At 44.4% G+C, this 12,805-nt stretch overlaps 1 protein-coding gene across 1 annotated transcript in view; it reads left to right on the forward strand.

The window, feature by feature from the left end:
* Positions 1-9,944, forward strand: part of lrmda (leucine rich melanocyte differentiation associated) — a 200,792-nt gene extending 190,848 nt beyond the window's left edge. Inside the window, exon 7 of the mRNA XM_034608976.1 lies at positions 9,228-9,944. Within this exon, the coding sequence (XP_034464867.1) occupies positions 9,228-9,307 (80 nt within the window). The 3' untranslated portion in view covers positions 9,308-9,944. The remainder of the gene's footprint in view (positions 1-9,227) is intronic.
* Positions 9,945-12,805: the final 2,861 nt, after the last annotated feature.

Consider the following 12,805-nt stretch of genomic DNA (forward strand, 5'->3'; position numbering starts at 1 on the left):
GCTTGTAGCTTTTTTTTTTTTTTTTACAGTGGGCATGTGCAGCTACATGGAGTTTCGGTGCCCTCTAAGTGTGAACTGTATTTCAGACGCTCAACACATTTTAAGCCCTGATATCAGAAGGAAGAGGTTGCCAGGCACCTTCCACTGATAACGCCACCGCTGTCCTCTCTAGTATGGCTATCTGGTAACAAGCTACTTCCCTTTGAACAGTTTTATGTGGTTGTAATTGACCTGACAATGGGGTTCATTATGCAGTCCCTTTCATGCTGTTTTGCCTGATAATTATTATTTAATGTGTTCGGATGGAGAGCATCATTAATTCATCCCTTCCTCCAATGTCAAAGAGATGAACAGTGAAGTTATCACTCTCTGGTGATTAATATTGTGCTCTTTTGTTATTGAATCCTGTCCCAGTGATTAAACCTTCATTGAGTCACTCACCAAGCCGCGCTTATTAACGACACCATTACCGAACGCAGCCAAACCTCTAATTGCGATTTTCACTTTTTTCCTTTCTATTTTTCGGTCAGAGGTTCGGGCCACTTATCTGTGCTTTTCTTTTAATTAGAAATCCTGGGTGTAATGAAGAACACAATCGATCAGTGTCAGTGGCGTGCAGGCGTGCGGTGATTTGTGATCCACATGTTGATGGTGAAAAAGAGCGCTTATGATTACTGGCGTCATTAGTGGTTTCATGTGCCCTCAATAACTCCAGCAGTAAATAAGCGGCTTGTCATTGTTGTGCTTACAGGACGTTTTTTGTTTTATTCATATGCAAGTTGTGCGTTGTCATTGAGTTTGTTGGATGATGCCCTGAGAGAGACGCTCCAAGGGGACTCGGGACTTTGTAAACTGGCTGAGTCCTCTGCTTTAAACCCCCTCTCCTCTTATCTCCAGACACCAGAGCTACTGTAACCGGTGTTCTCTACGAGCTCTATGCGGAATAAATGTCACTGAAATTAATTTCACCCTTTTTTTTTTTCATTAGGCCCCCCACAACGGTAATCTGTTTTCAGTCAAAATTTATGTGCCCCAGAATTCAATTTCCTTCTCATCCTCATAAGCTGAAAGTACAGAGACTGATAGGCATTTATCTGGTTATAACTGTAATTCACCCATCAATGAATAATGCCATCCTCAATTTAAAGTGTTTGATTATGGCCATTTAGTGAACTGACAGTGACGGAGTGTCAATATTCATTCGTTAACCAATGCTGCCGATTTGCCCAAAACAGAACCGATACCAACGGAATGAACTGCGTTTCTCTTTATTTACGACTATGTTTCATCACATATATTAATTCAATGTATTTGTTTATTTTGTCAGTAATGACCACAATCTCCTACAGCCCTCGGTTCCTGAAGCACATGGAAACATACAGAATGTGTTATTGTTGCACTTTAAGGAGAATCATGTGGCAAAATCAACCTGGTATTGATCAGGGCCGGTTGAGCCATGACCCAGCAACCTTCCCCTGACAGCCCATCGGCCTGTGGCAATAGCAAATCTTTCAACTCTCCATCTCCCACACACACACACACACAAACACGTACACTTTCCCACTATTATTTTATTCTTTGTTGGCCGTCTGTCTGTGCATTGTTTTTATCTGAGTCATGCACATAGTTCCTAAATCTCCCTGGTCTCTGTTTTGGACTCCTCCACCCCAATAAACAAACACCTAATGAAAATGGAAAGCAAAAAAAAAGTACCACACAGCGTATTTAATCTCAAGAATGAAAGTTTGTGTGTGTGTGTGTGTATGTGTGTGAGGGAGAGAGAGAAACATGATGTTTGAATGGGTGACAGACCAACCACTGACTGACTGACAGGAAGTATACAACATGTCAGGCTGCCTGGTGAGAAGTGTTTGGAAAGTCTTGACGTCAGAGCCTCATCAAATGTCAACAGAGAAAGTAACGGTTATGCTGTCTTCCTCCAGTCTGATGGACAGGCATGTCATTATGGAGGCTTGTTAAACTGAGATTATAATCAGTTCAGCAATTGATATCTAATCGTGGGTATACATTTCTTTACATGGCTGCAAAATGGCACCATTAAATGTATATAAGAGTGTTTTTTTAGTCTTTATTTAAAGCTGCTGAATGTTTTACCACCATGCCTGCCTTTTACTGCACTATCGGCTTGTTAGAATACTCCTTATGTCGTAGGCTGTATAATCCTCCCCTGCCCTCCTGCCCTCCTGCCCTCCTTCCATCCCTCCCTCTCGCTGCCTTCTCCCCAGCCTCTGCCTGGGTGAAAAATGGGCCACATTTTCCCAATAGCCTGTGTGGATGTGGAGAGTATAAATGGCTAATGAATTACAGATGAACATTGACGCAAATTAATCTTCCTGATGTCCCAGGGTTATATGGCAGCTATTTAAAAGTTTAATCAATACGCTGAAGTTGAGAACATGCAGGCACTGCAGTTGTCTGGCCGCAGTAAACAGCCAGGAGGGGAATGGGGGAGGCCTGAGTCCCGGGGCATGCATCATAATGACAGGTATTTATGTTTAATGGACTAAATATTTTTTATTGGTTGACGGCAAATGTCACTTTAATTCTCAAAGTTACACACAGGAGTTTTGTTTGAGACAGAGAGATGGGGGACACCTGAGCCATTAACTAATTGACAGGAGAGTGTATTAGTAAAGATGGTGTATGGACAGATTTAGTTTCAACACACACACACACACACACACACACACACACACAGATATTGCAGCCCTTGTTTGTTTATATTGGTTACATTATACAGTATATTTAGTTTGTACTTACAGTTTTTATGCCTCAGCTGTCGCAAGAGGCATCATGTGTTCGGCTCGTCTGTTCATCCCAGTTATGTGACCGCAATATCTCAGGAACGCCACGTGAGAATCTCTTGAAATTGAGCAAAAACCTTCACTTTGACTCAAGGATGAACTGATTAGATTTTGAAGGTCAAAGAACACACAAACTAAAAAGTCATTTTTTTTAGTTTGTCTGGACAGATATGGCTTTAAACTGCAACTTGATTGGTTTTGCGGGGGTCTCACTGTAAAATCATAATTCACCTTTTTCAAAACATGACTCTAAATTGACACAATACTGCCAACTGTGTCATTGTGTAGTTTAAAATTTGGAAATACAAGTTTGATAAATCACATGATGGCAAATTTTTCACGATACTCTATCACTAAAGTGTTGTTGATAGATAGGTACAGTTGTTGCTTTGTCTCGCCTGGAGGGACCACTGTAATCTTTCCTATCAATGTTTACTCATGCAAAACAGTGTGATTTTCTCAGCTTGCTGTGATTTACACTGAAATACACAACAACAACCAAAACAGTCGGTGGCTCTTCGACTGCTGGTCCCAGATCAGGAAATTGTAGATTGTTGTTGATTTGACTGCTGGGAAACAAAGTTGTTTAGCCATTTTTACAGTGTATTGCTGTGTCTCTGTTGTGTATTTTGCTGTAGAGAAGCAGCTGGGTGTTGTGTAGAAATGCACATCTGGAGCAAATGTGTCCTGCATGAAAAACAGCCTCCCAGTCCTTTCCTGCTGCGTCGTTCAGCCAGATTCAGGCCAGTTTTAGTTATAATATTGATTTTATTCTGCATTTAATTGATATTGATGTTGACTCTGTTAAATCAAACAAAGAGGAAATCCAAGAGATTTAGACTTTGATGTCATGGTCCTTGAGTTGCTTGGCACCATCGCTGTTTTACTCTTCGTCTTTCAAAACATTTTAAGAAAAATATACAAATTCGAAAATGCTAATACACTGACACACATACCCAGCATACCAATGCTAAGTGCAACAGTGCCATTTCTCTCCGTGCCACTGTGTGCCAGCCCGCCTCTCAGTGGGCTTATTCGCAGTCCACTGGCTGTTGGTTTATGGGACGCAGGGGGGTTATCTATCTGCAGGCTTCCCTATAGAGAGGAGGTGGCGACTCCATCTCATGACGTTGGGCTGAGCTGATAAAAGGACAGCCGGAGATGGATCGTGTCCACAATAATAGCCCTGGCTCACAGCAGCCTATGCCCCGAGCTCATAAGTCACCCTCACACCAACTCTTATGGATGTCTGCCCCGTGACTCCCTCCGACCCCACCCCTCCCCACCTGCCAGTGTTATTTCAGCGCTCGCAGATAATACCGAAACTGTAATTGTCTTGTTAATTGGCTTTTTCTCATTTTCAGTTTTTCCCTAATGGATGGCAGCAGTGATGGAATTGTTGGCTAAATGGCTAAAGTAAAGGGTGGGAAAGAAAAAAAGCAGGCGAGGCAAAAAAAGACATAAACCACAGCAAACAAGAGGAATCAGAGGGTGAAGGAGACGAATCAAAGAGAGCAAATAAAAGAGTAAAGAATGTGGAGGTGGAGAAGAACAGAGTGGAAACAGTTTGAGACGAGAGGGGAGGATAGATGCGAAAAGGAGACAGGACGAGAAACTAGGAGTGGAGGGAGTGGATTCATGCCAAGAATAGATAACCTTGATGTTAAAAGCTACATCCGTCGGATGTGTCTCTCTGTGACATATTGATGGCCCTTGAAAAGAGTCAAGCTGATTGTATGCAGGGAACAATCATTAAACCCACTCACTCCCTCTCTTTTCCCTGTGTGCTTGCACGTTACAATTGTGAGTGTGTGTGCGTGTGCACTGATTAAATGAGTTTCGCAACCAACTATGTGAGTTCACATGGCTGGTAATCTCTACACTCTGACAAACAGAGGCCCCAGCTCTAGTGTTTGTGATTTTACAAATTAGCCAAAGAGCTGAACGCTTTCTGTTATTTCTAGTGCTGCAGGAAACTTTAGAATGATGTGCTACTATATCCAATAGTAAATATTAGGAACTGCATTTCAACGTATTTCAATGTCCCTGCTCCACGCACGACCACCGACAGAAAACAGTAGACCACTGTCGTATTTAAGCGTTGACGTCCGAGAAAGTATAATTAAAAGTATTGTTACTGCTATCACTTGCAAGGAGAAAATTCAGTTAATGTGGAAAAGTAGTAGTAAAGTAGTGTTCATAATTTTGAAGATTGCAATAATCTGTAATTTGGCTCAGTTAGGTTCCATGTAGGGGCCTTGTGTGAATGTCTGTTTCACCTGGGGTCCCAAAAGTCACTTTAAATACGTTTGAGTCGTACAATTATCAAGATTCAAACCTTAAAATGTATTTTGTAACTTTTGTGAATCTCTGTTCATGTGTCATCTTGTGCAACAAGGCAATCAAGTATCAGTGATTACACCGGGTTTAGTGAGTAAACTAATGTATACAGCTGCTTTCTACTCTCATTGATGTGACTTCTTATGGAAAAATTGTATTTAGAGGAAGAAATAATACTTTTTTGTTTTACCATATGTGTTGATTCGATATTGTAGCACTGCACATATGAGTACAGCTTACTCACAGTAAGCACAGTGGCAGAATGGCCCATCAAGCCCCTGCAGAGAGGGCACATGCTTCGGGTAACAAGCTCCGAAACGACCAGACTGTCTGATGATGAACTTCCACTGCCGCATTCACCAAGAGGACGATACAGGACTGTACAGCTCTGTTAATAAAGACAAGAGGGTTAGCTGCTCCCCTTAAAAACAACAAGGTGCTGCGCAACAACTGCCGAACAAAGGCCTGATTGTTCCTCCACCAGGACATGATGGAAGCATTAGCCTCCACATCACTTTGTTAATCTGTCACTTTAATGGCTGAGCCCATTGTCCTCTCCACGCTGCGTTTGTGCGCTGGAGATCAAAGTGTGTACTGGTTTGTGTGTGTGGTTGAGAGTTGTGGGCTTTGATTCCAGTGTGCTCATATATGGCTTTGGGATACACAGAGGATATTGCAGACTACTGGGTTTGGCACTGTACCACTTGTTATTAAGTGTCAGTTCATCAGGCGGAACCCCACCGGCGTGAGCTTGCCCTCGGAGCGTGTTATGTAAGAGTGAGTCTGGCTTACGGTTGCTCCCTCCTCCGTCTCCAGCCACCCCATCTTTCTGCGGGTTCCTCTCGTAATAGGAGCGAGCTCTCGCTGTGAAGGGGAGGCAGCAAAATGAAATGTGTTTATGCATGAAACACGCTGCTTAATGTAGTTGTGAAATGTGGCCAGAGCTGGAGCCAGGTTGCACGGGAAATTAAGAGACACATTCAAACACTCCTTCACCCCCTGGGAAACAGACCTTGTCCCCGTTCGGCGTTCTACTACTCCTCTTAATTTACTCCTCCTCTTCTCCTGTGATCACAGATGTAGCTTTTTTTCTCTCGGACAGTCACAGGTCACACGTCGTCCAGGGGTTCGTGATTGGTGCTAGAGAATCACAGAATGTGTTCCCTCCAATCTTTCTCAGTCCCCACAGGCTAGTGACGAGATCAGCCGAGTGTAAAGGCTCGGGGGTCCTTTAGCTTCAGCTCCCTCATCTGTGAAGGTTATCTCTGAAAGGCTTTGGTTGCAACCGACAAATATATCCCCTCAAGGTAATGTCTTATAGGAGCCTTGGTTCTGGTATCTCAATGGGTAATCTCTTTAAGGGCCCCACTCCTGGAGAGAGTGAGTTTCTCGCCGGGTAAGCTGTGAATATGTGAAAGGCCCCGGCACCCATGTGATCAGAGCACTGCGAGACACCCTGAGTCCTGTGGTGTCAAGCCCAGTCTCCAGCCGTGGCACCTATATCCCCGGGCAAATCACGGCAGCTGGAATTCATCCCTCCTCGCCCCAACCTCCCCGCTGTCAGAGAGGCACACAAACACACACTTATATGTACCCCTCACACACCGGGGGAGCAGGCAGGCATGGAGCTGGTCCCGGATTTTATCGGAGATGACAGCTCCTCACACTTCAGTGTTTGGATCACCTCAAGTAGCTGGGCTATGAGGGGAAATGAGCACTGCTCCACTACAAAGTCCAGATTTAGATTGACTGAGCTTGTCCTCGGGCCTGTGGGCTGCTGCTGCCGCTGCTGCTGTACTGCTCCTCCGCCTGACAGAACACCCACTACTGCTGCAAGGGACTGGTGTGTGTGTGTGTGTGTCTTTGTACTGTATATGTGTGCGTGTGCGAGTGTGTGTGGGTGCGTGTGACTTGGTAGAGCCTACTTTGAAGAGTCAGAGAGAGTGGGGTAAAGAGAGCGATGTGTCAGGTTTGGTTAGAATTGAGGGTGGCATCAGAATATGCTTGGCACTAATATGGCACCAGTATCTCTGTCCCCGTCTCTGCTTTCTGTCACTTAGTTGCCATTCTCTCCCCGCCCTTGACAATGTCTGTTTGGATTATGAGATTGGACTTAGCGCTCGGAGCGCCCCTCATCCCTCCGTGACACCCGCCTCTCCCATAAGTCTCTCCTCTCCTGGCCTGTCTCTGGCCTGCACCCCCCGCCCCTCCCTCCACTCTCCTCCTATAATGCACTTGATGCCTATTTAAAAAGCCTGGCGAAAGCTGTATCTGTTCTCCTGTCAGAGGATCATTGACAGCACTAATGCCACTTGTCCTTGCCTCATTTGGCGAGAGGTGACACCTAGCCACGACCCACCACATTCATCAAGTGGCAGCCGGAGCGCTGTGACATCAGAGCCGGAGCCGACCAGCGGCAGACTCTGGGCAGCCCTCTCTCCCTGTGCAGCACCACCTCTCATTACAAAATAAGAAAGCCACTGTCGGCCATCTTGAATGAGACGGCAAGCGGCTTATTTTTTCAGAATTGTCAAGAATTGATTTCAGCAGTTTATCTTGAAATGAAATCACAGAATATTATATTTTAGTTTTCCCTTTGAATGATTATGGCAATTAAAGATATGACTTCCAAGTATTCAATTGAAAACAGCGATATTGCATAACAGGTAATATCAAGTTCTCAACTCCAAAATTCATTAATAAGTGAGTTTTATTAGCCTTTTAAATCAAGGCACAGATATACACATGGGCATATCCCACCCCTACCTGCTGATAGTTGAATGAGTGCCTGCTGTGATGTATGTGTGAGAGTGTGTGTCTGTGTGTGTGTGACAGAGTGAGTGCATGTGGGTGGCTGTGAGCTTGTTACTGTCAGGACTGTGCCCCGAGGCCACAGTGGTCTTTCTGTGGAACAAGATGTTCATCCTTCCCAGCAATACCTCTCAACCCCTACAAGGAGCAGACCCAGACCAGTCCTGCCATTTAAAGCTTCCCTGTGGAGATTCTTGCACTAAAGTAAACAAACAAGATTTTTGTTTACATTCAGCCTTTCGTGCTAAAACCTTATCGTCTGTGTCCTAAAGGTCTAATGAATACAGCGAATACTGTGTTTACTACCTCGTAAAATGTTACGCCTCGTTTTTTGACTCATTCTGTGTTTACATCCGTTCACGGTCGCCTTCTCCGACAGTCTGACTCGGGATGTGGCCGTTGTTAGAGACCCGGTCCGTACACACTTTCTACTGTATCCATAGATGCATTTTAGATGCATTTTAAGTCCTTTTCATGTGACACTTTGTGAGGGTCTGGTTCCACAGGTTGGAAACCACTCCTGCTCTTCTATAACTCAAACACAGCAATTATACCTGTGGACCTGGTTCCAATGTTTCTGACCAAGATATAATTGATAAGTGAATGCAACGTTATTTTCTTTCTGGCACTGGAATGTAGAGAGATACGGTATAAATTTTGTCATAAATTGTCAATTATAGCTTATTGAGGCTATGTGCACATGAATAGACTGGTAACTATACTTTTGCCTGCGAAGGTTCATTTCTGCTGCCTTTACGCACGAAGTGACCGCCACTGTCTACCAACTTCCATGCGGCCTTTACGTTTGCGGGGTTGTTAAGCAATACATCCACTAGAGGGCAGTGCAGAGTTGAGAGTTTCTGATAACGACAAACATGTCAACTATGGAGTAGATTGCGACAATTAACCTCTCGAGAAAGAGGCCAAAGCAGCTGTTAACAACTCGCAAATCTCTCCTCAAGAAAATTCTGCCACACTTGTAATTTCTTCATTGTGCACTATGATTGTCTCGCTTGAACTACTGGCTACGATTTCTGGTGTTACTGCTCTGTTCTGTCTGTTTCGTCCATAACAGCTTTCAGAAGACGTGTACAAACACATAAAGAATAAATGCAGAATACGTATTGCTGTAATATACGTATATATATATATACATACATATATACATTTTTGATTATAAATGTTTTGTCATTTATCTATAAAACTACGTGCTTAACCCACACTTCACACTTTCTCACATCTTCCTTTTAGGGGTATTCGCTAAGTGTCGCTACATCTACTACGGCAAGCACTCAGAAGGCAACAGATTCATCCGCAACGACCAACTCTGATGGAAAGAATCTGGTCGGACACAGAGAGCGAGACGGACCACGACAGATGTCAGCAGAAGGAAAGATGATCAAACAAATCCTTTATTTATTAAATGCACTGCTAAAATGCGAGTCAGCTGTTTTCCCGCTGGAGAATAATTTAAACCTTAGCAAAATATGTTGTTGTGGTTATGCAAGGTGAATGTTTTTTTTAAGATCTTAAGATCGTACCCCAGCACTTCGGCCTCCTCTGAGCTCGGTCTTCTTCCAGCTCAGAGTCGGACATGACACTTCCACTGACATGATTGCCTCTAAGCATCAGCAACTGCACAACTACAGACACACACATGCAAAAGGACAGTCTCTCTCTCTCTCTCTCTCTCTCTCTCTCTCTCTCTCCCTCTCTCCCTCTCTCCCTCTCTCCCCCTCTCTCTCTCTCCCCCTCTCCATCTTACACACAGATCCGTTCAATTGCATCCTTTTCTTTGACAGCCATGATGGATCACCCATCCACTGCCGCCACTAATCAAGGGTGAAAGGGGTGACGGTCACACACCTGGGGCCTGACATAGACTCATCCCTCTGTCTCTCTCTCTCTCCCTTTCTCTCTCTCTCTCTATTTGTATCCTTTACTTACACACGCACACACGCACGCACGCACACACACACACACACACACACACACACACACACACACACACACACACACACACAAACACACACACACATTACTGTTGTTTGAAACATAGAGACATCAACAGAACAAGGTTTTGAGGCATGATCAGTCTGGTTTGTGTCAGAGTGCAGAGTACTTCTTATTTTATTTGAACGCATCTTATTGAATTTATTTCAGTTTAGAGGAGAAAGAGAAACTTGTTTTTAAAAAAATGAGATATACATTTGATATTCAGGCAAGGATTTTGTTAGTTTTCTGTTATTATGAACTGTTTTTCAGGAAGAGATGTGTCGATGCAGCTTTAAAAGTCAAAACATTCCAATATTAGCTTTAATGAAGTGTGCATTCCAGGTTTATGTTATTGTGCACTGTGTGTCTTCAGCCAGTTTACTGCTTTCTATTGTGATGACTTATAAATCTTCAGAAAATTGCATTTGAGACAATATTAAACACAAAGTTAGAACCAAATTTGTTCAATGTTTACGTTTTATAGTACTTTTAAGATGGTTACACAAATTAATAAAGAATTGTAACAACAGCAGAAGGTAAAGTGCCATTTTTTAATATCTGATTTTATAGTTCTGCAGGCAACCGTCCAATCTGAGAATCGGAGATGAATGAATGTAATGGATGTAATGTAAAACTGTACAAGCGGGCTTCAAGTATTAAAAGAGGTTAACTTATCATGTGTCTCCTGTCGTCTGCCACCACAACACGCTGATTGTGAATGATCAAGTATTTCACATTAATATTTTTTTCCCTGCACAAAACGTTTAGAGCCAATCAATATTTTAATAGCTCCGTGTTACTCATCGTTATGAGAGTGTGAGAAAACCGTCCCTGATCGACAAATCTCAAGTCAGATCATGTTATGTCAGCTTTTACATTATCTGCTCCCTAAATAAACCTTGGTGATGAAGTAGAGATGAGAGAATTGCTGTATTTGGGTTTTGAGAGATGATGAGCTTCAGTCAAGTGCGTCAATCATCCGCACGCAGATGAAGCAAAGGTCAGGGATAGCCTCATGCCATGTTTGTTCACTGTGTCTGTCTCCGTTTATTTCTTATTTCTATTAGCTTGAACATTGGCGGTACTTTACAGGACTCATGTGCACGTGAGAGTATGCGTGCTTGCTCCCATGTGCTCATACATCACTTCCTACAGGACTGTGTGACCATATTCCAGCTGACATGCCGTTCAGGAGCCTGGTCACTAGTGCCGGCGTTTCAAAATGACAAGGTTTATTTGTCTGTGTTTTGATATGCTCAGAGGAAACTGGGGCTGACAGCCGGAGGAGGCAGGAAGAGAGGAACCACAACAAGTCCCCCCCCCCCCCCCCCCCCCCCTCCTCCTCCCCCCACACGACACAAAATGTCATCCTTCCCCTGGCTGCGGCGCTCGCTCAGCCATCCTGCTGAAAAGAGCAGACATTTAAAACTTTGTGACATGTGTCACAGGCACTGCCATTGAGCCAGTGCCACTGACGGAGCTGGAATTGACAGGCTCCGAGCCACCGGAGCTGGCTGGGGGACACACCGAGTTTGGTGTGTGTCACTTCCCATCCTCGTCAGGGGCGCATCCGAGCTGCCGCGCCAACACAAACTGCATTATGGGATGGGCGTGGAGTGCCAGAGCGGGTTGACATGTGCTTGACATGCACCTTTGTGCATGTGAGGGGATGAATAGGACGCCTGGCACAGCGGACAGTGGATTAATTAAGGTATGATCCACAGATCTACCTGTAGGCACTGCCCTCCTTGACCCTCGTCTCTGTCACTACTGCTGCTCCTTGGGAACTTCCTGGCTGAACAAATGGCACGCCACTTCATCAGTGCAGATCAGTGACATTCTGCTATAGTAACCCTGCAGGCTCTTCTGCTGGCCGCCATGTGTGTGTCTGTGTGTGTGCACTCGAAGACAGTATAACTCTGAACCTCTGTATTGTCAGTGTCTAAGCTTGTTTGAACCACAGCTGGATCTCTGCACAGGGTCTGTAAATCATTTTTGCCATTTCACATTGGAAAAGTGACAAAACTCTGAAGACGTTATTGTTCAATTGGACGGGAATGTCACACAATGCAATGCCTACACGGAATCTGACATCTTGTATACTAACTGTAGAAAATATATAGAAATATAAATACGTGTTGCATACTGTATTTCTTACTGTAACAGTGACACGATGATGTCAGACTGCGGGAATGTTAAAAAGCATCTACATAATCTCTGGGCTCTATATTGTGGCAAAGCACAATTCACCAGTTGTGTGTGACTCACTGTCAGAAGAGCGAAGGACCAATCACCCCGTCACTACCCATCAGCCCTCAGCCCACGATGACTGATTGGCACGAGCTAATGCAAATTTACAAGAAGGCAGAGGGAGGGGAAAAAGGGACTTGTCTTTATGAGTGACAAGTGGCCACTGATAGCAGAGCAGCAAACAGGATGGGGTGAGATTCAGATTTGACTCCCCCCCTGGCTCTTGAAAACTCTCCCTCCCTCCCCCTTTCTTTCTCTCCCTCCCTCCTGCACCTGAAGACATTTGGCTGCACAAGGCTTTCTCACTGGATGCAGAGAAGCCAAAGGGGGGTGGGGGGTGGGGAGGGGAGAGTGGCCCTTATTTCCGGGCGCTGGTCGTAGATGAGTAACATTCGTCATTCAGGGTTGTGCTGTAGTAATTAGCTTGTCAGTGGGCACCAGGCTGAGCTGGCTCTTTCCGCTAAGAAAGATGGACAGACTGACACGGGAGCTGACAGCCAGTCGATAATGTGGCAATTAATGTCATAAATAATTCCACTGCCAATTATATCAAAATGGACTCTGTTCTCTTTAAAGGGTCTGGT

The sequence above is a fragment of the Hippoglossus hippoglossus genome, chromosome 15 (assembly GCF_009819705.1).
Source record: "Hippoglossus hippoglossus isolate fHipHip1 chromosome 15, fHipHip1.pri, whole genome shotgun sequence".
Lineage (NCBI taxonomy): Eukaryota > Metazoa > Chordata > Actinopteri > Pleuronectiformes > Pleuronectidae > Hippoglossus > Hippoglossus hippoglossus.